Below are 24,170 nucleotides of genomic sequence, written 5' to 3'. Positions count from 1 at the left end.
CTATATAAATGCCTATTATTATTATTATATCACTTGACTGCACAATGAAAAACATGGAAGAACTTGAACACGTTAAATACATGTATGTTCATTTTTTGATGGGGTTCACTAACCTTTAAGTACCATTGTATATTGGTTGATAATCTTACAAGCCAAACCAGGTTGAAGACAATGTTTAACATTACAAAAATCCTGTTAAAGAAATGGAATCGAATTTGGATGGTGTCTCTGGTCAATCATACATTTTCAGTTTCGATTTTTAGGCGACTTCTTTTTTTTCAGGGATTTATTTTTACAACGAATCACCGTCACATTCTACATGTACTTCTACCTTTAAGTTTGACAAGGATTGTTTGACTGAAAAAAAGCAAAACATTATTGTAAAAAAATGAAAGGACATTTTTTATATGACTTTGCAATCAGAGGTAGGAAGTATGGTATGAGGTGTGAAATACTTTGAATTTAATAATAAAAGGGGAAAAGGGATATTTTGTGTCTGAGTATCAACTCCTTAAATTGCTCATTATTAGTTGTATTTGCAAATATTCATTTAAAATGAAACAGCTCTTTGATTGCTATGCTTATTTATAGCACCAGACACATATATTTTTTATGGATATTTATTTTGTTGCAGCTTGTGTTGAACATTGTTATTTTTTCATATTTTCTATGTGTATCATATAAAAAGCGTTCTCCCGAAATAGCCATGTACATGAATTTGATAATTTTTTTCCTTATTTATTGTTTGACATTTGATGTGTTTAAAGTTTTGATACTAAACAACAATATCAGATTTCTGGTGTTTTGATCATTCATCGTGAATGAAAATGTCTATTCGTTTTTACTCAATTGGAATTGAGGAAAAATCCTTTGGTAATGACTGGATTGTGTTTCAGAGTAAAAGGGATGCTCCGAGCTGGAAATTATATGGTTAACAGATAAAGAAAAATCAGACAATTTTTTTTAAAGATTTGCATTATTCCCGTGAAACAGTTCTAGGCATGTGTACACGAATATTCAACGAGCAAATTGATTATGTCATCACTTGTTCTTTTGTATTTGAGTATCTGAAAAAAGGTTTATTCAAATTTTTTTCTACCAAGGACTGAAAAATTTGATTGATAACTGTTTTAGTGCATTAGATATTCATTGCTGCAACCTATTTCATTATAAAGGAGACCTATTATTCACACATATTAAAAATTAAACAATTTCTTGTAATAACATTAAGAAATGGAAAGTGGGGATGTGACATCAGCCCTCCTAATGAATATTCATGATGATTTACATACAGGTATATACATGTAACTATTTTCACAAAATATTGCTGAACTTTGAAATTCAATAGCTTCATTACTCATCCCATTTTTATGAAATTTGCAATGTTTGAAGGTGAACCATACATGTACTAAGAAAAAAACCAAGGTAATATCAAATCAGATGTCAGTTTATTTGGTCCAAATTCACAAAGGTGGTTTTGAAAACCCACGGTTGAATCCATGGTTTATGCAGATTTCCTGTGTAAATAGCACTTAATTTAGTACGTACATTGTATCGGACGCGCGTATAAAAACTGTCCAATGCTGATGTGCCCTTTTGTCACAGTGCGCCAAATTGACTTCTGTTACCATGGTTAGATACGCTATTTCATTAAAAAGTCCACTGTTTGAAGAGTGGACTTATGAATAAAAAAGTGTAGATGACCATGGCAACAGCGTCAGTTTGGCGCACTGTGACAAAAGCGCACATCAGCATTGGACAGTTTTTATACACGTGCCCGATACGCACTAAAAAATCAAGCGTAATTAATACAGGAAATCTGCATTATAAACCATGGATTCAACCTTGGGTTTTCAAAACCACCTTTGTGAATTTAGGCCTACATGTGTAGGCCTAAGTTGCTATTTTTTTCTTCCATAAAGAAGATGGTTTCTTGAATTCAAGTAATTTAGTGGTGTTGAGTCCAACTTTGGTTTGTGTTTTTTGCAAATTTAAATTACATGAATTTATGAACCATTATAATTGCTCATGAAATTATTTACTTTCTATTTTTTTGTATTGCTTAACTTCTTGCCTGTTTTTTGTTATTTTCTTTGTGGACTTTTTAAATTTGTGTAATAAATAATACTTTCTTGCATTGGGGGGCTACTAGTGAATATCTGCATACCATGAACAGTGATTTTGCTTCAAGGAAAATGAAACCTTTGGATCAATTTACATGTAGTTTGTGTGAAAACAGAAAAATCAAAGAAACAGATCAACAAAAGTTTGGAAAAAAATCTGACAAATAATGAGAAAGTTATAATAATTTGAATATTGTAATCACTAAATGCTGTGGAGATCCTCCAATTGGCAATGCAACAAAGATGTGTGATGTCACTTGTGAACAAATTTCCTAGTACTTTTGTATTGTTTATATTTCACTTAAATTGCCTCTTTTGTCACATCTATCAGTAGATCATGTATTCTTTCTATAGGAGGGCATGTAATACAGTTTTCAAAGAAAACATGGATAAAGAGTTTGTATGAGAAAGAGCAAAAGAGACATTTTGGGAGTATTATATAGTCTATCAAAGGAAAAGTTGTTCACATGTGACATCACAAATCTTTGTCACATTGCCAATAGGAGGATCTCTATAGCATTAGTAATCGCAATAATCAAATGCTCATTACTTTCTCATCATTTGTCTGATTTTTCTCAAATTTTCTTTGTTCTTATTCTTTGATTTTTCTCTTTCCACACTAGTCCACATATATTCCAAATGTTTCATTTCCCATTAATATGGAATGGATAAAAATGGCTCTTTTCAAGCTGGATGTTAAGAACTAGTAAATGGAGTTAACCTCCCTGTATTTGCATGGGCAATGTTGTAACAGTGTTCTTTGCATACATGTAGGATATTCAAATCTTATACACATTTTAGGCAATTTCATACAAAAAACACCCATTCTCAATCTTTGCTTGAAATGGTGCTTTTAACATGCTTTAGCATTACATATTTTAAAAGAATGTTGATATGGTGTGTCGATTTCAAATTCAATTTTATATGTGATAACCAAAATGATTTGTGTGTGAACTTTAATATCTTGAGATGAAAATACTTTTTGATTTTCAACTTGGATGATTTTTTTCTTCTACATTGTACTTTGTATATGAATAAGATCATAACTTCTATCGGGCTGACCACATCAGAATAACGTCTCTGAGCGCTTACAGACATTTTTATCTACAATGTGGCCCTGTCTTATAAAGATTTGTGATTGATCTGATCGATCGCAAAAATGGAAAGCCAGCAATGTCAACATCTAAAATACATGTTTGTTCCAAATATTTTCTAGGAATTATGTATATTTGCACATTCACTGTTTTCTTTGACAATTCAGTGTGCCTCTCTTTGTTTCCAAAGGACATTGAGCAGATTTCCTGAAGAAATATTGATGGATTTCCCTATACTTGAGATTGATCGCATCAATCGTAACTCTTTGTAAGGTGGGGCCCAGGTACATGTATGACTTATGTGCCATTGATTTTATGTGAATGGCAGATACATTTAAGGCAGTTCCATTTAATCAGAGGAATCTCTACTCCGCAAATAGAGTAGTGAATATTAGAGAATTAGTTCAAAATGAAGTGAATTGCTCTTATTTTTTAGTTCAAACCAAATTTGAAAATTAATTCAGGCCCATTTGTGAGCCATGCTCTGTAGGCTTCTCAGGGCGGCACAGTTGGAGAGGTACTCTGTATTTTGTTTTATACCTTGACCATTTTTGTTTTTAGTATCAGTTTTGTACTGTTCATGTATGATATGATTGGATTTTCATGTTTACATGATCGATGTGTGAAGGCACAGATGAAGTGCATACCTCTTTTTTTATGTCAGATTTTTTTTTCCTTTCCAGCTAGAGTACAATACACAGGTGTAAAGTACTTTTAATGAAGATTTTGGAAAAAATGAAATTATCGTGTACTGTTATGTTCAAGCAGAGTTTGTACAGTACATATATGTGCATGTACCTTTTGGGGAGACAACTCCATGAATGTAGAGTGGTATTTGTATGTCAAAGACAGCAATAAATATTCAAGTGAGAATTGTTGAGTTGTGATATTGGAGTATCTTGAGTCTTGTTCTGACATTCCATTTTATACAGAGAGAAAGGGAAAGAGGTCATATAAATATTCAGTACAAGTACATGTATGTGCCCCCCCCCCCATAAACACAATACACACAATTTTAATACCGAGGTTGACTGAATTAATTGCAGATAATTGTGCATTTTCTTCATGCGATCCAACAAAGAGTGTTAAGTTTATACCACATACATGTAAGTGAACAGAGAGGGGAAAGAGTGAAGAGAACTTTAAAGGCAGACCATCAACGTAACCTTTTTTTGGGGGGGGTGGGGAACTGTTATGTATTATATTGTACCAGAACATATTCTAGCATTCAGGAGATAAATACAGGAGAAAATAATTTCATCTTTCACAGCACAAGATATTGGTTTATTCATAAAGGGTAGCACCTAATATGAATGGCTTCCACCAGCTCTCTTCAAATAAATACATTGTACATCTGCATATCAGACAAATACATTAACTTGAAATACGCATTGGTAAATACAGATCAGATTGAAAAAAAAACAGTGCTACTGAATTATTCCAACTCACAGATTTGATGAAAGATCTGGGGAGCGTTTCATGAAAGGACTTGTCAGATGTTTTGTCCGACAAGTACTGTTTTATCCGACAGTTGCTATGGTAAAAATGCCTCTCTGCCAATCATAATCAAGGAAAGTTGTCAGACCTCACAACTTGTCGGACGAGAATATTCATGAAACGCTCCCCTGAAAAATCATTCAAATGCACTTCACATATTACAAGTAATGGGGAACAGAGATTACTTTCCAAGTATGTATTGATAATGTTTGAGCAAAATAATTTTTTAAAACAAAAATCAACCTTCTAATATAGTTTTTTCTCTCTTGATGAGAAAAGTCATCTTATTAAAGAAATATTTTTAAGGTTCATATTTCTTGTGTCCTTTCAAACACAAAAGATACTTGTTAACAGCAAACATACATGTATCACCACTACAAATTAACAAAGGATGGGATCAATGATCACAGCATCAAATAATTATTTTTTAACTTTAAAACCATTAAAAAGAATGAAAAATTAACAAAATGAAGAACTGAATAATATTTTTTTAAGTTAACTTTAAAACCATTAATAAGAATGAAAAAAAAATAACAAAATGAACTGAATACCCACATCTGTTTAAAAATGAGTGAAACTACCATAAATACCTTGCCCAATTATAAATACATTAAAATATTATATTTTTAGACTTTTATACATATATACATATATATTTAAAATACTTGAAATAAAAAAAAAACGGGCTAAAATAGTTAAAATGTTGGTTGTTAATATAGAATTCAGGACGGCATTAAGGAGAACGTACTATACATAATAAATAGTTTAAGGGTAAAGTATCTACTATTCTAATTACATGGGCAGCAAAGTTTGACAATATACAATGCGTCCTTCAAAAAAAAGAAACCTGTTTTCAGATAAAAATTTCACAATTATCAAGCATGTTTTTACTATGAATTTGATACTGATGATAAGAGTGGAATCTCATCTTTAATTTGAGACCAACAACTTAGCAAATCATTCAAGCATGCCAGGTTATGAACAATAAACATTTAGGCCTACCAGAAACGATTTGTGCAGAAACTCACATAAGAATCTGAATCCACTCTAATTTCAGGGATCAGTGAGAAAAACTTAAGAAAAAATACAAAAGAAATACTAATGAGTCAATAATTGAATAAGCACCGTTGTCGTATCACAACCCAATCTTGTCTAATTTTTCTGCGCAACCTGATTTTGACGTTAACATTTCAAACCCATCTTGCTCATTAATATGTGAAGTGTTCATCACATATTAGATATCGAAATGAAGAGAAATAACTGAATTGTATGATGATGTATTATGATTAATTTTTATTTAAAGAAAAAAGATCTGGCAATCTCAGTTTCCTTTTTTCAGGGACGCACTGTTTAATAGCTCTGTGCCAGTTTTAAATGATAAATATTGAAAATCCTATTTGAATAAATCACATAATCTGAAAATATCATAAATTGGCATGTACCAGATGAACAGCTTTTTTTTTCTGCAACTGATAAAGACATTTAAAAAAAATTATTTTTCAATACATGCTCTTGTGATACCATCATTACATTGGCAAGAATTTTTGAAAGGTACTGGGTAATAAAAAGTAACAATATAGAATAATGTAGAATACTTCTTGATCAATAAACATTCATACATCTACAGTATTTTTTTACAATAAATCTCTCCATTCCCAAAATCTACCACTTGTGTATAATGATAAGCCTGTACTGTTTTTAGAAGCCATAACTATACAGTGATAATCAAATGTTTCAACTTCATGCATAAAATGCAAAAAATAATTCATTTATCCAAAATTTTGTTTAAAGTCCTAAAAGTGCATTCAAGTAATAAATGAGAACTTCAATTCATTATCAGATGCGCATCATTATGATAACACATGTAAATTATGATAAAGAGTGCAAATTATTTCAGGGATGAGAGACTTTCTAATAAATACAAAACGTAAGCTTCACATCATAACTGCAATACATTAGTGATTACATTAATCATTTCTTGAAGTTTCCCTCCAAAAAGTACATATTCAGCTGTTAAGATGAACAAAAAAAAATCCTCATTTCTTCCAATGTTTTATTACAAAGTTACCACTAGTATTTTCATGATGACAAACTAAAACAGAAAGAAAAGAATGATATCCTGATATTTACATATTAAATACCAAACCATCAAATATTCAATTCCTCGTCAGCTCATGAAAATAAAACAACCAATTTTCTTTAAATGGGTATCATTGCTAACTGGCCTACATTCACTTTGTCTACTTTCCTTTCGGTCTCATCTCACATGGACTTAATATCCTATTTTGTCTACGGTGGTAACCATTTTGTCTAGCTGCTTTTTTATAGCCAAAGTACAATTTTCTCGAATTTCTAGTTAGGCTAATCCCATTTTGTCTAAATATCCACCAGGGGCCTGTCTTACAAAGAGTTGTGATTGATCAGATCAATTGCAACTATGGAAAGCCAGCAAAATCAACATATAAAATGCATGTTTGTTCAAAAGATTTTCTAGATATGAATGTATATCCATGAATCCATTGATTTCTTGACAATTTGGTGTGTTCTCCTTTGTTTACAAAGGACATTTTGCAAACTTCCTGTAGAAAAAATTATGGCACTGATGGATTTCCATAGAGTTACGATTGATTGGATCAATCGTAACTCTTTGTAAGACAGGGCCCTGGTCTAAATAACCACTTAGTCTATGATGGTCGGACCAACTGGTAATTAGACCAAGCGATATTACAGACTAAGGGGATTTAGCTATGATGATCTGAGAATTAGATCATCTGTTTCTAGACCAAGTGAGAACACAAATCTTGGTCGATCCACATGAAAAAAAAAAATCCCCTCACATTCAAAGTAGAACAAACAAATTTATAATGATTCTAGATACCCAGATCCATGGATTTTAAAAGCAAATCTAACCAGTATGCAATCAAGAATCGGCCATCATGATTGGCATAATGCATGCTTGATTTTACAGTAAAACCTGTCTGGTCTGACCACTTTAATACGGGAAATACATTATGTGACCTTACTACAGGTGCCTGATTTAAACGGGTTATTATACACATAACGGACCTCCATAGGAATCAGTTTAGTGGTCACTGTAGGCAGGTGGCTGATATAGAAGGTAGCTGCAAACGACACGTTTGACTAATATGAGAAACGGGCCCCATCTTACAAAGAGTTGTGATTGATCTGATCAAACTCAACTACGGAAAGCCAGCAGTGCCCACATCTAAAAATACATGTTTGTTAAAAAAATTCTAGATATAATGAATTTTCATAAATTTATTGATTTAAAGTGATGATTGATTGGATCAATCGTAACTCTTTCTAAGACAGGGCCATGTTGTTCTGTAAACATGGTAATCTGTTACTGTGGACAAATACCCCAATATCATCAATAAAATAGAACACTGTTGGAATGATGGAATGCAGGTGATAGTACAGGCATATTTCCCTCACATTAAAAAGGTAAGCAAGATACCAAATGAGTACTTATAACCTACAGCAGTATGTAAGTACAATACAATGTAGTTTTAATGTAAAAAGAAAATGGAAAGAATGGTAGTATAATTGATTAGTTTCCAACTTTGGTATTACAGAAAGATATACATGTATTTCAAATTGTGTGTATTTCCATGTGAATATTCATAGTGTTCATTAAAAGGCATTCTACAGTACTGATAAGTCGAACATGAAGGGTTAGATTATTGATAGGGTAAAATTAGTAAAACTACATAAAATACCTGTACATGTATCATCAGCCCAAGACAAAACTCCAATCTTGACATATTTTAGAGATATATATATAAATGAAACTTTCTTTCCGTGAGGTTATAACGTTTACCATGATCGCTATTTTTTCATAAATAGAAAACAATATTCCATTTGAATAGAGGCATCATTACAAATGATATTCATAATTTTGTAGAAAAGTATCCCACCAATGGACAAAGCTCTAAGGTTAGAGATTGTTTATGCTCTAACATATAGTATGTCTTTGGTGGAAGATGTCAATCGGGGCACCCCGAGATGAGTCTCGGACAGATTTCAAATCGGGTGTAAACGTACAAGCCTACCTGACCTCTCCTGAGCAAACCTATCTCGGACCACCTCGCGATGTGTTCTGAGATAGGTCTCGGGCACCCGGAGATTGCTTTGGATTTGGTATAAACACAAACTTGCCCGAGACTGGTTCGAGACAGGTTCATATGATGCGCTACATGTGAAACGATTATCCAAACAACAAACACAGCGCGCTCTGCCAAACCTATCTCGGACAGCTTTGGTATCAGTGTAAATGCACAGAAAGCTGTCTCGGGGCGCCCCAAGACTCGTTACGATTTTTGTGTAATAGGGGGTCAAAAGTTTAGGTCAACTTTTTGGAAACAAGTCTCGGCCCCCCCCCCCGCCGAGACAAGTCCCGGGTAGGATATCCCGTGCAACAGGGGTCTTAGAGCTTTGTCCATTGGTCAGATACTTTTCCAGCTAGTCATCCATGAAACAAAATGATGAAAATGTTTGAAGAAAGAGTAGTGAGCTAGAAGTCTACCCAGAAGCCTATTTTCTTCACCGGGATGGGCGTTTTCTGAGGCTGCTTCCGGTTTAACAACTCGTTCAGTTCAACCACTTGGTAAGAAACATTAGAATCTCTCTGAAAAAAGAAACACAGAAAGAGAAAAGTGAATATCAGATACGATCACCAGGCTTGAAAACATGTGAAAGGCTTCAGAAGAATGATTCCACAAATTATTCAATAAGAGATAAAACCTTTGTGTCACAAGGCTTCTAAACTCTTCAGGGGTGCCTATAAACATGGCTGCAGTACCATAAATGCTGAAGAGGAAAACTCATCTTTGGGGTTTGAAACGAAAATATGCATTGTAAAGTGTGTCCATGAAAAATAAAATCTGGGGCCTGTAACACAAAGCTTAGCATTTGATCCTAGAACAAATTTTCATGATTGATTTCATTGCAAACAATAAACAATCAATCATAAAAATCAAGTGTATGATCAATCGTTATGCTTTATGTTACGGAGCACTGGAATTGTTATTTCATTATGTCTACATCAAAATTACATATATATACTAAAAACAAATTATCCACATTTTGAAAGCTTTAACATTCTTCTATAAATAAGATTACACATGAACATACTTCTGCACATGTGAATAAAGATTATTTAAAAAATAGTTTGGCCTGGGATATCTGAATGCCAAAGACAGAATTATTGTTCCACAAAATTTGATTTCCTAACTTTCATATGATACTTGGATCTCTAGAAATGAGGCATGAATTTATCAAACTCTGTTTTTGTAACACCATCTTGCATTTTACTGATTCTGAAACAAATTTGTCAAAACTGCCTTTCCTTCCAAGCACCAAAGAGACAAGACAAAAGACTTTATGCATTGCCAATCGCCAACATCGTGGAGTAGAGTTTTGGTGATCTGGCTGCTTTGGACAAGATGCCAAACCTTGATTTTTTTGCACTTTTAATAATCAAGATAGATCTGCACTGTATTCACTCCAGATATATTTGATATATTTTACGTGGTTGCGGTTTAAAACAGAAAGTCAAGAATTTCAGTTATTTGCATAATTCTCCTCATTTTAACAGAGAATTATTTAATCATCCACTGTATATAACTACATCCTGCTCTGTGTCAAGAATACTTACCCGTCCTGAGCTGAAAGAGTTTGATTTCTTGATTGCGTTGTTCACCTTGGATTTAATGTAGGGAGGTTCTCGGATACTGCCGATCGAGAGACTCCTGAAGGAGAAAACAGAAACAGAAAGATTTGTCACATACTTTGGAACAAAGGGGTCAACCGATGTCTGCATAGGGAGGAAAATTAATGACGTACACCCCAAAGATGAGAGCAATCTCTTCCCTTGCAGGTTTCCAAAGACTGAATTCAACAAATTTTGATGACAACAAGAGCATGTCACAAACCAAATAATAAAGTGATTTTCATCAACTACTTGATAAAAGCTACTGAAATCCTTGCATCTGACTGGCTCAGAACATAATTATCAGTTGAAAATCATTATTTGTTTCATGAGCTCGACTGATGCCTTGATATCTGTAAATAACATTTTGTACACAACAAACCCCATTTTTCTTTTCTTTTTTTAAATTTCACTTCACAAAGTACTCAAGTCATGTAGCTTTGAATGTATTACAGCTTTTCATATGAAGCACAAAGTGTAAATGAATCATTTCAGAGAGATCAAGCATACAGGGATAGGGGAAAGTGATTTCCCCAAATACGGAAAATTGTCTTTTCCATTTCTGAAGAAACTTATTTCACATTTGATCTATTAAATACCCCTTTCATAAACCCATCCTCCAATTAGCCGCCTAAGAGTAAATGCGGATAATTCAATAAAAATTGTGTTCACAAACTCCGAAAATAATCCGCACTATTTTTATGAGCGCCCGTCCTGAAAAAGGCGGATAATCGTCATGACAACTGCACACGCCCCCTCCGATGCGGTTGTGTTGGAAAAGGGTGACCTTGTGACCGCACCATGGCAATTATCCGCATTATTTGGAAATGCGTTCACAAAGTCAAAATCTAGTCCCGATGCTGCTATTATGCGGATAATTGCAGCATCAAAATAATGCCGATAACTCTGGTCCTCCTCCGATTTTACGACCAAATTATGCTGCTATTAGCCGCGTTATTGGGTTTATGAAAGGGGTATTTGATGGATATTCTGTTTTGTCGTAGAAAATGCACACAGCAAAAACACTAATTCCGTTTTGCAAGGGTAAATTCAACAATTTTTTTACAAGAACAAAATCAGATTTTGATTTGCCAAAAAACATGAATCCACCCCCATCACATATTTTATGAAACTTACCCTGTACAAGCATCTATGACTGTCAGCAATATATATTTTCAATACTTTTATTTTTGCTACTATATCAAGTGACCTTGAGAAGATTTTTGAGGATAAAGAGTGTGAATGGTATGACTGATAGAAGGAAAGAATGTTAAATGAACCTACCAACAGAGCTGGGCTGTGATAGGGCTAGAAGTTGCTGCTTCATGGATTGAAAACTGCACTCAACGGCACACAACAGATGGAATGATAGAACAAACAAATTAGTATTAAATACCACATGGAAAGTACATAACGATTATGTGTCCAGCCACCCAGAACCACCAATAAGTCGCCAGGGAAGTTTCTCTGTTAATAGCTGAAATAGTAAAATTGGTCTTCAAAAAGCCACAAAAAAAAGAAGCTTATCTGAAGAATTATATCTTATTCGTTATATATTATATATATAATAAATTATATATTATAAATGTCATGTATTAAAGATGATTCAAAGAAAACAAGATACAAGCGTTTGTGGACTGCTTGGAAGTTTCATTGAAACTGCACAGAGTGCACAATTCATGCTTGAGTAAACCCAAAGTTGAAGCGTTGTTTTCTCCTTATTTTTTGAAGCTCTTGCATTGTTTCTTTTGCATTCCATCAAGTGTCTGAGTGAGTTATTGTTTAGCTAAGGATGTGCTTTTGCAAACTTAATACAGAAACTTAATACAAATCTCCAAAATTCATATTGGGCAACTTATTGTTGGATAGGGGTGGCAGCAGGTCACATATATAAAAGGGATGGAATATCAGCTATGAATGTATGTGACACAAAGTGATACAGAACAGAAATTAATGATTCGTGGCAACTCTCAATTACTCACACAACATAAGAGGAACATGCTCATTTAATTGAAGCCTGCATTTTTTTGCAAATATAAACATTCTGGTTTCCTTCAAATTTTGAATTCACTATCAGAAAACAATGAAATACTATATGAAATTCATTAAAGATGTTGCTATAAAGGTAACAATCAAAATGTCTAAAGAAAAATAATAATAACTGTGTCCAGGATTTTTTTCTTTTCTTTTTGCATAGAACCATTTCAGCAATCATGAAATGGGACAAAAAAATTTTGTCCATGAAACAAAATGAATAACTATATGAAATTCATTATAGCTGTTGCTAACAATCAAAATTGTCTAAAATACAATTGTTGTAATATTTGTGTCCTGGATTTTTTTTTATCTTCGTATAGAACCATTTTGGCAATCATGAAATGGGACAAAAATTTACGTCCAGAATCTATCTATAATTTTAAATTTATAAACATATAAATCAGATAAAAACTAAACCCAAAAGAACATGAACAAACACTTTTAAACAGACTTTCCCCAAAGAAAACTTTACAAGCAAATACCACTGCAACAAACTTTGTTTAGATTTTTTTCTTCTCCAACGAAGTGCAACAAACAAAACATATACATTTTATTTCAGTGCATAAAGGACATCTTAATGTCCCACTAAATTCACAATCTCATCACAAACGAATTAATAGGGTGAAAGGTTTTGAAGATGAGTCATGGGGTCAACAATGCCAAATGATACAGAATCACAAATAAATGAATACGTCATATTTGACATAAAATCAATTAATGAGAATTGCACAAAAGACTTTATAGAACAAATATGGATTTAAAAGACAACAGCACGGAGGTTTAGAAAAAAACACAACTTACCTCTTTGGTGTGTTGGCTCTCTGGCGTTCAACGTTAGATGCAAAATGAGAAGTATGTTCTGACATTGGATGCAAATCATCTGGGGAAAAAAAAGGAGCAAAAAGATTCAGAATCAATTCATTTTTAGGAGAGCCAAAATAAAACGCTAACATCACATTCTCTTTTCAGCCCTGGTGAGTGGTTCATCAAAACTTTTGTGTGACAAATTGTCAAAATCCACAAACTTTTCTTGATTTTTATTGGCCGAGACGCAATGTTATTATGGTAACTGCAGAATAAAATGGGACTTGTCTGATCACACGTCTGACAAATACTATCATGAAATGTTCCCCTGAATTCATATTTTGGATGCCCTTTGTACTTTGATATTCCTACCAAATGCATATCATAAAACCATTGACATGGTGGGTGTTTCATAAAGCTGTTAGTATAAAGTTAAGAACAACTTTAAGAACGACTGGTGAACCTTTCTTGTGGAAAATGGTATATTCATATGCGATGGTTAAGCGTGTAAGAAAGGTTCACCAGTCGTTCTTCAAACAGCTTTATGAAATGCCCCCCCTGCTTTCTGAAGTCAAGATTAACTCTGTGCTTAAATTATGGTTAGTCAAAGATGTCAACAGTTTTGTTTACATTGTATGTGTCTAAAGGTTTACTTAGGTCTTTCCTCGTTCATTAATGGTGAAAACACATGCCTTATTCATCATTCCCATACATTTATGAATGATTTGGATGTAAAATAAGGAGGTATTAATATTAAACCTCTACTGTTAAATATTTATGTCACAATCTGTTTTGAATGGTTCAACCACAACTTAGGACAAGAATCGAAATTAAACCCGAGTTCAAAATACATGTAAGGGCCAATGACTGCATGTACTTACTAGGGGTGGGATCTGACAGGCTACTGGTAATTGACCTCTGCCTTGTCCTTTCCTGTCTGCGGTTCATCAATCTCTCTGGGTCGCTGTCCGACGTCTCACTGTGCTTGCCTCCCTTGGTCAGGGCCCGGTGGGAATTCTTCTGGGACTTACGGCTAGGACTGTGAGAGATGCTACGTCGCTTCGGTCCATTCCCCTTCTTCCTTCTCTTTTTAGCCTTGTCGGCAGAGTCTTGGTGACTGGGAGCACAGATAGAGGACAGGAAACAAAGGCTTTTAGTTTATGCTTCATTGAGAACCAAGGTCCATACGAATTTGGTCTTATTGCTGTTTCATCTACATTACACTTGTTCTATTACTCACTTTATTAGTCTATTTCTAGTGACTGGGAGCAGAGACAGAGGACAGGAAACAAAGGCTTTTGAAGTTTATGCTTCATTGAGAACCAAGGTCCATACTAACTTGGTCTTATTGCTAGTTAGTCTACATAACAATATATTTTAAACCCCTTAGTCTAATTCTGGTGACTGGGAGCACAGATAGAGGACGGGAAACGAAGGCTTTTATTTTATGTTTCATTGAGAACCAAGGTCCATATGAATTTGGTCTTATTGCTGTTTGGTCTACATTACACTTGTTCTATTAATCACTTTATTAGTCTATTTCTAGTGACTGGGAGCAGAGACAGAGGACAGGAAACAAAGGCTTTTGAATTTCATGCTTCATTGAGAACCAAGGTCCATACGAATTTGGTCTTATTGCTGGTTGGTCTACATTACAGTCATTCTATTACCCATCTAGTCTAATTTTCATTTCGTCTTATGTCCAGATGGGCATTAGACGAAATGACATTTTGCATTCTGTCAAATGAAAATTTGATTTAATAGTTCATTTATTTTTATAGACTAAGAGGTGTCAGACCAAGCAGGTACATGTATGGTATAGCCTAACTAGAAATCAGATGAAATAATAAATTCAAATGGACTAAATGGCGAGTAGACAAACTGATTGAATGGGACCAAATGGCAAGTAGACAAAACATGTGTAGACCAATCGGCACTTTACAGAGTCAAGACAATCAGTATGAAACCTCAATTACTTTCAAATCAATATCTGATATCAATGTTACTCTCAAATACTCACCCTTTATTCATAATGATAATAGTATTCAACATTTATATAGCGCTTAATACAAATGCTTTTAAGCACTGCATATTACCCCGGCTACACTGAGCACGACTACCCAAATCGGGCGCATCGTGCATTCAAAGAAATCCTTCCTACCAGGTACTCATTTACTACACCTGGGTTGAGAGTGGCAAATGTAGATGAATGCCTTGCCAAAGGACGCAAGTGCTGCAGTGGGATTTGAACCCCGGACCTTGTGGTTCAAAGTTCAGAGACTTATCCACTGAGCCACAACACCTCTACATTCATGAAGCTCAGACTCCATCAAGCCTTTTATAGATTCCCAGTCATGGTTGTATATGAACTAGGATTAGACAATGTGGAATGAGACGAAATGGTAAGTAGACAAATCTGGGTCCTGTTTCATAAAGACTTGTTACATCATGGACCTATCAGAAATGGATATTCAACCAATCCCCTCCTTTGGGGCAAAGACCGTCACCGTTAATCGTTTTATAAACAGAGCGCTGGCAGCTGACACCCATCGAGCCGGTCGTAAAACACGCTATCATTGATGGACAGCGAAAATCAATTGTGCACTGCTCTTACCCATTGCGATGTTGTTTGTTCACTTTATCAAAAGCAAAGCACAGCAGCGAACGTTAGTGCTATAAACATGATTGCAGAAACAAGAAAACAGGCGTGCATAAACATGTTTTTTTACGTACATCGCAAATGACCGCACATGAAATGCATTGACATCACCTTGCAGATCAGTATAGTTACGGCAAAGATGCAGTTGAAATTTGACGGAGAAATGTGTGGAAAACCGTTAAAAATGCATCTATTTCGGACAATATTGATGTTGATAGTAGCGCTTACATTCGGTCAGAAGTTGATTTTCATTTGGGCGTAAAATTCCACAGGATTGATGAAATTTGACGGGATTTTTTTTATGGTCAGAAGACAATCACACATTATAGACAGCCTAAAATCATATACTGAAAAACCGGATATGAATTGCGCATTGCATTCTAGGTAAAGTAGGGACTTTCCCTTTTGGCAATCGGGGCTAAAACATGACCGTCTTTGGTCGAAAGAGGGCCAGTGATCGATCGGTGACGATCAATGGCCGAAAGGAGCCTGTGTAAACAATCGCCCAGGGCGGTTGTTGTAAAAACCGCGTAAAGAGAAAGTTAAGGGTTAGACAGCGATTTTGACAGCTGGAAACAGGTGGTGGTCATAAAATGCTCTCGTTGAATGTCCATTCAATTCTATAACAAATTCACAATCAGCCAATCAGAATGATAGATTTCAGTAGCTTTTAACTATTACAAATTTTTTTATTATAAAAAGTTTTATGAAACAGGCACCAGGTGCAGGACCAAGTGTCAATATACTAAGTCATTCTCAATTACTTTCCAATCAATATCTAAAGGCCTGGTCCCAGTGGATGACTGACACAAAACGTATTAATAGTGGACAAGCAAAATTTGGGGTAGCTCATTTCATCCGCTCCAGACAATGGATAAAATGGGCAAACAATGAAATCACGGTGGATGGATGCTCAATGGATATAGAGCATATGAAACACGTATTATGTCCGTTTTTCATCCTCTCTGCATCCAGAATTTCAGTGGGACCAAGTAATACCACTCCACCCCTTTACTACTCACCTTTCTTCATGCAAGCAAAGACTCCCTAAAGCCTTGAGGTCACTCCTCTCCCCCTCTACATGGATGTTGCCATGATGTTGTAAAGGTTGTGATGACGATGATGATGCCCCAAGGTCTATTGTCATGTGATGCCTCGGAAACAAAGACTGGTGACTCTTTGGTGACAGGGCAGATGGTGCCTATAATATAATGATAAATAATAATAAAAAAATTAATGATAATAATAACAATAATAATAATAACAATAATAATAATAATAATAATGATAATAATAATAATAATAATAATAATCATCATCATCATAATCATAATAATAATCATAATCATAAAAATAATACTGAACGATAATTATAATCGCCTACCTACATGGTACTTAACACTTTATCAGAAGTCTCTAATTACTGTACAGAGCAGCTGATACATGCATTGCATTTCAAGGAATAAAGTCTGCCAGGTACCCATTTGCATCACCTGGGTTGAGTGCAGCACATTGTAGATTAATATCTTGCTGAACAAAAAAAACCCATGGCTGGCATAAGAACCCACAACCTTCTGTTTCAGAGTCCAGAGACTGATTCACTTAATAATAACAAAAAATAAATCAATCAACAAAATAAAATTCTGAGAAAATTAAGCATGTATGACAAATGCTCCACACCAAATCCAGGGCAATTTGCAAAAGAAAAGACTAATGTCTTTGACAGTAGTCTACATGTACACACTCAACTTAACACTCTCTGCCAGAACAAAATAAAACATGGTCTTATGAACACCATTATTCTTTATTGATCACTCTATTGTTATGGATCTCAGAGAGTGCAAAGTCGAGTTGTACTGTCAAAGAATAATTACTGCCACTGTAGAATTCAGTAGATGAACATATTTTGCAGAATTTTGCAATAAGGGAACAAGGGAAAAAAATTAACTGAAATTTTGTTGCAACATTCTTTATAAAATAAAGACAACACTGATCACTTATCAATAATTTTGGATAGTGAAGTTGCTATTAAACTCAATCTCATTTGAAACAACAATTCCAAACTCAGTCTCATTGAATAATGATGAAGAGTGATCTGGGCTCCGTAACACAAAGAATAGCGATCAATCGCTAAATGAAATGACCAATCAATATCTATGATCCATGCGCATTTGGTTCAAAATACTGACCAGGGACCAATCAGTGCGGTTCTTTCATATTTGCAATCCATCGCAAACCTTTGTGTTACGGAGCCCTGATTATTCCATCCAAAGATGGCAATTTAGACTCATGCAAAACTAAATATGACAATGATACATTGTAAATTTATCATCTCTCAGGAAGATCTTACTTCAATTGTTCAATTATTAAGCAATTTGAGAGAAGACACCCCTGCCACCAAGTGGGATGATCTTACCGTGGGAGGAAACTCCAAATTGACTGTATGTACAGCATCAGATGTAGCGGGTGATAGCATTGTGCTCTGTAGGTGAGTGCAACATCAGACAAGCAGCGGAGGGACAGACACAGTGTAAAAATGGCAAATTTGCAAGTTAAAGGTTAATAATGACAGGCATATGTATTAAATATGGCAATGTGGAGAGTTAGTTACATGTATTAATTGACTCAAAACACCAAGCAAAAATATCTGAATCTTTAATCTGACATATTGCATGTCCGAAATATTAATTCCATGAAATCTGTGACTGTGGTTTAAATGTATCCTATTTGAAAAACTTGACTTGTCAAACATAAAACCTTACTACAAAGCAACATTTATCCTGACTCACATTTCCATTCAAAGAAAATAGAAATAAAAAACAAATGATCACAACTCAAGCCTTAAAGTTAAGGATATCTCTTCTCAGGGACTCTATATCAGGAATGTTGAGTGAATTGGGTCACAAAAAGCTCAAATACAGGGAAAAAAAATACACAGGGGCTCGGGGCGATTTTGCCCCCGAAATGCCCTAAAGAGCCCTGGAAAACTAAAATGGAGCCCCTGAAATTCATATAGGGTCCAATGTAAACTTTAAAACAAAATAGGATATTTGGGCTAGTGAGCTAAAAAATAGCCCCGGAAAATAAAATATTAATTTTTTCCCTGCTCAAATACCATTTGAAAAGAAAAAAAATCTATCCTTTTATTATGGAAATTATTTTCTTAACTTGGGAAATCTAGTGACTGAAAATTACATTTATGGCAAAGAAGTAGTTTGACATCCCAGACAAAGTATAGTGTATGATCCAAAGATGGTATGCATTTGGCAGACAAATTCAAACAGAGACAACTTATTAGATGTATTTCCTTTTAAAATAAACAAAGTTTAATGCCTGTATAATATTCTTGACAACATCCACAAAGTCTTTACATTTCTAATAAATGCATTATTTCTTTTTTCAAAGTTAAATGTTAGTTTTTGCCATTTTCTATCTCTAGACATTGTTTCTTCTTGACAGATACTGCATAAAATAAGCAATAAAGAATAGGGCTGCACACTATGGTGACAACATTGAAATTAAAGGACGATACCAGGTTGATGGTGCAACATCCCTCATGAAATAGTAACTGATGATGATTTGAATATACATTATAAACAAGCCCAGTTCAGCAGGGCATATACATGTAACTAAGACTGCCTAAAGTTTCCTCACCCAAATAAGCAAAGTTATGACTAAGGGTCATAAAATTGTGTCTAATCTATTAAACCAACTTTCCCCCTTCCCAAAGAATATTGTCTGTATGCTAGCTTTTGAAGAATATATGCAAACATTTTGTGACAATTATTCATGGGAGATTACATGTATGTGTGGACTATATATTGTCATATAGCCGCTAAAGATAATCCCAAAACCCCAAAATGCAATATTGTACACTTCTCTTAAAGGGGAAGTTCATCCTGCCAAAAAGATTATTTTAGAAATAGCAGAAAAATTAATAAAAATATTAGTGGTGGCTTGAGGGAAGTCCGTCAAAGATTAAGAAAGTTATTAGAATTTTAAGTTTTTTTAATGAGTGATGTCATATATGAGCAGCTGCCCCATATCTTATGTAATGTAAAATGTATAAATTTCAATTTTGATGATTCCTGATGACTAAAAACTTTCTTCTTTCAGGGGCGATGTGAAATAATTTGTCTGTTGAAATACCGAAGGAACAATATGACCCATCTTCAATTTTTCAAGAAAATTACATTTCATTGATTTTATCAATTCACAATAGACATGAAGCTGCTTGTTTATGACATCACAAATAAAAAAATTGAATTTCTAATAACTTTGTAAATCTTTGGTGGGTTTTCTTCAAACCTTCACCCATATTTCTTTTCTGCTATTTTCACAATAAACTTTTTGTCAAGGTGAACTTCCCCTTTAATGAATTCAATATACAAACACTGTTACACATTCAATACAAAAAAATGTATGGCATGCAAACTCAAAATTGCTATAAACGCTGCATTCTCGATTAGTGTGCTTGCGAATATAAAGTGTTAGTATATGTAGGTTAATATTGATGCTTGGCTCTGACAACATCCACCACAATGCTTGTAAACACTAGGCTCGAATTCACAAAGGTAGTTTTTAATCCGTACTTTGAAGCCATTCCCCAGCAGAATTCATGCATTCATCACGCTTCATTCAGCATATATTAAGAAAGCATCCAATATATGAATACGCACTTTTATCATAGCATGCTGAGTTGATGCTTGCTACTATTGCTACTAAGAGTATTTAACAAGCAAGCTGTTGTTCAAGTCAATAAACATAAAAAAGAACTCTTTAATTTATAAGAGAAGGCTCATTGGTTCTGTAACCAAACAGCTTATAACAACTTACATTTAGAGCAGTGTGGTAAAAGCATGCATTCATCAGATGCTTTCTCAATATAAGTGCTGAAGTAATAGATGAAATCTGCATACCGTAAACAAAAGTTTTCAACTTACAGATTAACTTACAGTTCCACTTACCCCATGGTTCTTGACATACATAGCTGTTCTCTGCTGAGCAACCGATGCTGTTGAGAACCCAGATGACTCCTCCTTGCCGAGTTCTTTGGACCCCTCCAGCGCATTGATCATGACAGAGTTCAACAGTTCTGTAACAACAGAGGGCAGCGTGCTCGACGCAAGGTGGCCTCCGTGGCGGGTGAACGCACCCAAATTGTTGGTCGACTTTGACAGCAGGGTCCGCGGCGAGAGCTGGCTGCTCGATTCCTTCTGCCCAGCGGACTCGCCCGCATTCTTCCCCAGCACCGAGTCGGACTTGATCTTCTTCTGCGCCCACGTCGGCCCCGCCCTGTGGGATCGGGTGGTGGAAGGGGGCGTCTGTTTGTGGTGGGTCAGGGGGAGGGGGATGGTGTAGTTTTTGCCCCCTGACGGTAGGGTGGAAGCCACACCCATGGTTGTGGTGGTGGCTGTAGAGGCAGCAGAGGATGCGGAGGATGTAGAAAGACCGGTCCCTTGAAGGGTCGCCAGGTGTTTTCTTCTTTCCATCGATGCTCTTGTTTCTGTGCAACAATGAATCAAACCAATGCAGTCATTCCCCAATGTATTTTTTTTTTTCATTTTGCCAGATAAATACTAATTATATTCAAATTGTCAAAAGTCATTTTGTTACTTTGTCAAAGATTATTTAATGAAGTAATAAAGTGTAAATCGCTGATATATACAACCTGCCAAAATGAACAAGAACATTTCAGTATTTTCAAAGCTGAAAATCAGTATTTTGGCGAGGAAATCAGTATTTTCACAGAAATACCATATGACAACACATAAAAAAGAAACTTGAGAAATCAGTATTTTGCATGAAACCATCAGTATTCTTCTCATTTTTCAATACTAAACACGGAAAATTTGAACTACTTGGCAGCTCTGAACACCCCCCCCCCACAATCAGACCGTTACATTATGTATTTGGTTCTTACCTCTTACTGGTCCGAGTGGTTTGGAATGTATATTTCTCTTTGGGCTGTTGCTTGTATTTGGTTGTGCATTGGAATTGCCTGCCACATTGCTGCTGCCTGCAATGTTGCCGCCGGTGTTGCCAGACTGGAGGAGACCCGTTCTGGTGTTAGGCTTTGGAGGAGTCATTACCGTTGCAACAAGACTGAAATATATCACAGAGAAATGCTTTAAAATATTTGTATTTTGAGTGAAAAAATATTGATATAATACCACATCAATATAGAGCATAGAATTACATATATAATTCAATCTATTTTTAAATAATCAACTAAATGGCAAAGAAAATATATGATTGCACATAGATGTACATGTTCAGTATGCATGCAATTATATAAAATAATCACATATAAAATAATCAAAACATTTTTTTAAAGTCCGAATCCAATTTCTCTTCAATTTTACTTCATTGCACAACATATTCAAACAATGATAATTTGCGAACATCAAATATCTTCATGTAAAACATGTAGCGTGGAGATAAATCATTTCAAGAAGATCCAGATATAGGAGGTTGAACGTATGCTTTATAGAATTGCCAATTTAACAAAACAACCAATTTCTCCCAAATTTACGCATCTGGTTGTGTTGCTTAAAGTCAGCATACATGTAAGTCTGATAACAATTTCACAGCAAATATAACTAAAACCTTCTCTTGGAAGTTCTTCAGGGTAGGGAGTTCTTTTATTCTACTTTTAGTAAGCCGAGACATCATACCTGGATGTTTTGGAAGCAACCCTCGACATTTTCTTTGGCAGTGAGGGAGCCCCGCGCATGCTCCGCAAGTAGCGTTGAACCCATGCCCTTACACCGTGAACGCTTCCATTCTCTGTACCTGCTAACCGAGACCAAGGGTTTGTATCATTGATGTCTAGCGCAGCAATGGCCGTTGCTCTGCCAACCTGAATATCGTAAAAGGAAACAAAATGATAAGAAAGAAAGAACAAGAACAGGATAACAGAAACTCAAATATTTTTCTAAAGTGGTCTTGACCTGCCAAGTCCCAAGAAAACTAGGACAATCGACAGCAACTTGGTTTTGTTTAATTAAAGAGGATGCTCAGGAGTTCTTTTTTTACATGAAATGAGACAAGTTTTCTTGAAGACAAAATAGCACACATGCATGCTAGTATCGTTCACAAAGGTCTTTCCCCAGAGTTTTGTCCTATGTTTTTCAACGCTTGTAAGAAAAGAATACCTATAAACTTACCCCGAAAGCCAAACCTGTACGTATGATCTGGGCCCTGTCTTACAAAGAGTTGCAATTGATCCAATCAACCTTAACTATATGGAAATCCATCATTTTTTTCTTCAGAAAATGAGCACAATGTCCTTTGTAAACAAAGAGGGGCATACTGAATCGCCAAGAATATATATAATATATGAAAATACTTCATATCTAGAAAACATTTTTAATCTACATGCATTTCAATGTAGATGATGTTGGCTTTCCATAGTTATGGTTGATCGGGGGGTACGTTGCAGAAAGAGTTTTATTTAAATGCGAGCCCCAAATGCGGGCTGTTGATTGGTAGAAAATCAAGTTGCACATGATTTTTAGAGTTGCTATTGATTGCAACTCTTTCTGCAACGGGCCGCGGATCAATCATAACTCTTTGTAAGATGGGGACCTGAAATTGCAAGGTTCGAATCTGTAACCTTACCTAAGAAATGACATTCAAGCCAAAAAAAGTTAATTCAGTGACATAACATTTACATGTACCTCTTCATAATGCTGTGGTCCATATTTTGGTGGGTACCCTGCCAGCGGAGGTGGCGTGGCCCTTCCATCGTCATTGGAAGCAGGGGCAAGTGAGTTCACAAATCGCCCAGAATTGTAGTTACACTCTAAAGTGTAGCTGCATATAAAAAGAAAGAGCAGGGAGCATATTTTCACTTACAATTTTACTAAGAGCCAATGAAATGCAAGTATTTCAGTAGTTTGTATCAAATAGTCAGTGAAAATCAATATTTGTTTAATTAAATAATCAAAGTTTGGAATCTTTACGCTTAAATCGTAATGATGTAGAAAAGACTGCTTTTCCAGGCATTGTTGTAACCTCAAGCAGATTCTGTGATAATCCCAATGTCATCTACCCATTTGTCTTTGTAATTTTTTTTTCCTTATTCATGATTTCCTGCCTTCGATTTTTTAACCAGTTTATTTACTTTTCATTACATTCCATTTCTCTCTTACTTTGAAATATCAGAGAATAAGAATTCAGGTTGATTATCTCTGCAGTTTCTCAGCGTGCATGTTGTTGTC

At 35.1% G+C, this 24,170-nt stretch overlaps 1 protein-coding gene across 4 annotated transcripts in view; it reads right to left on the bottom strand.

The window, feature by feature from the left end:
• Nucleotides 1–7,863: 7,863 nt before the first annotated feature.
• The window catches only part of LOC121430673 (cytosolic carboxypeptidase-like protein 5), a 29,856-nt gene continuing 13,549 nt past the window's right edge, over nucleotides 7,864–24,170 (bottom strand). For 2 of the 4 annotated variants that reach the window (XM_041628011.1, XM_041628012.1), the window contains exons 8-17: nucleotides 23,628–23,763; nucleotides 22,623–22,807; nucleotides 21,869–22,050; nucleotides 20,913–21,451; nucleotides 18,362–18,427; nucleotides 16,968–17,146; nucleotides 14,168–14,403; nucleotides 13,284–13,362; nucleotides 10,392–10,485; nucleotides 7,864–9,362 (exon numbers count right to left, since the gene is read on the bottom strand). In XM_041628011.1, coding sequence (XP_041483945.1) covers nucleotides 9,249–9,362; nucleotides 10,392–10,485; nucleotides 13,284–13,362; nucleotides 14,168–14,403; nucleotides 16,968–17,146; nucleotides 18,362–18,427; nucleotides 20,913–21,451; nucleotides 21,869–22,050; nucleotides 22,623–22,807; nucleotides 23,628–23,763 — 1,810 coding nt within the window. In that variant the 3' untranslated portion in view covers nucleotides 7,864–9,248. Of the gene's footprint in view, nucleotides 9,363–10,391; nucleotides 10,486–11,675; nucleotides 11,783–13,283; nucleotides 13,363–14,167; nucleotides 14,404–16,967; nucleotides 17,147–18,361; nucleotides 18,428–20,912; nucleotides 21,452–21,868; nucleotides 22,051–22,622; nucleotides 22,808–23,627; nucleotides 23,764–24,170 lie in introns of those variants that run through there. The other 2 variants (XM_041628013.1, XM_041628014.1) reach the window with 2 other exon arrangements.

Source organism: Lytechinus variegatus, chromosome 17 (assembly GCF_018143015.1).
Source record: "Lytechinus variegatus isolate NC3 chromosome 17, Lvar_3.0, whole genome shotgun sequence".
In the NCBI taxonomy this organism is placed as follows: domain Eukaryota; kingdom Metazoa; phylum Echinodermata; class Echinoidea; order Temnopleuroida; family Toxopneustidae; genus Lytechinus; species Lytechinus variegatus.
The sequence above is the reverse complement of the archived record's forward strand: the minus strand, read 5'-3'. Positions and strand labels throughout refer to the sequence as shown.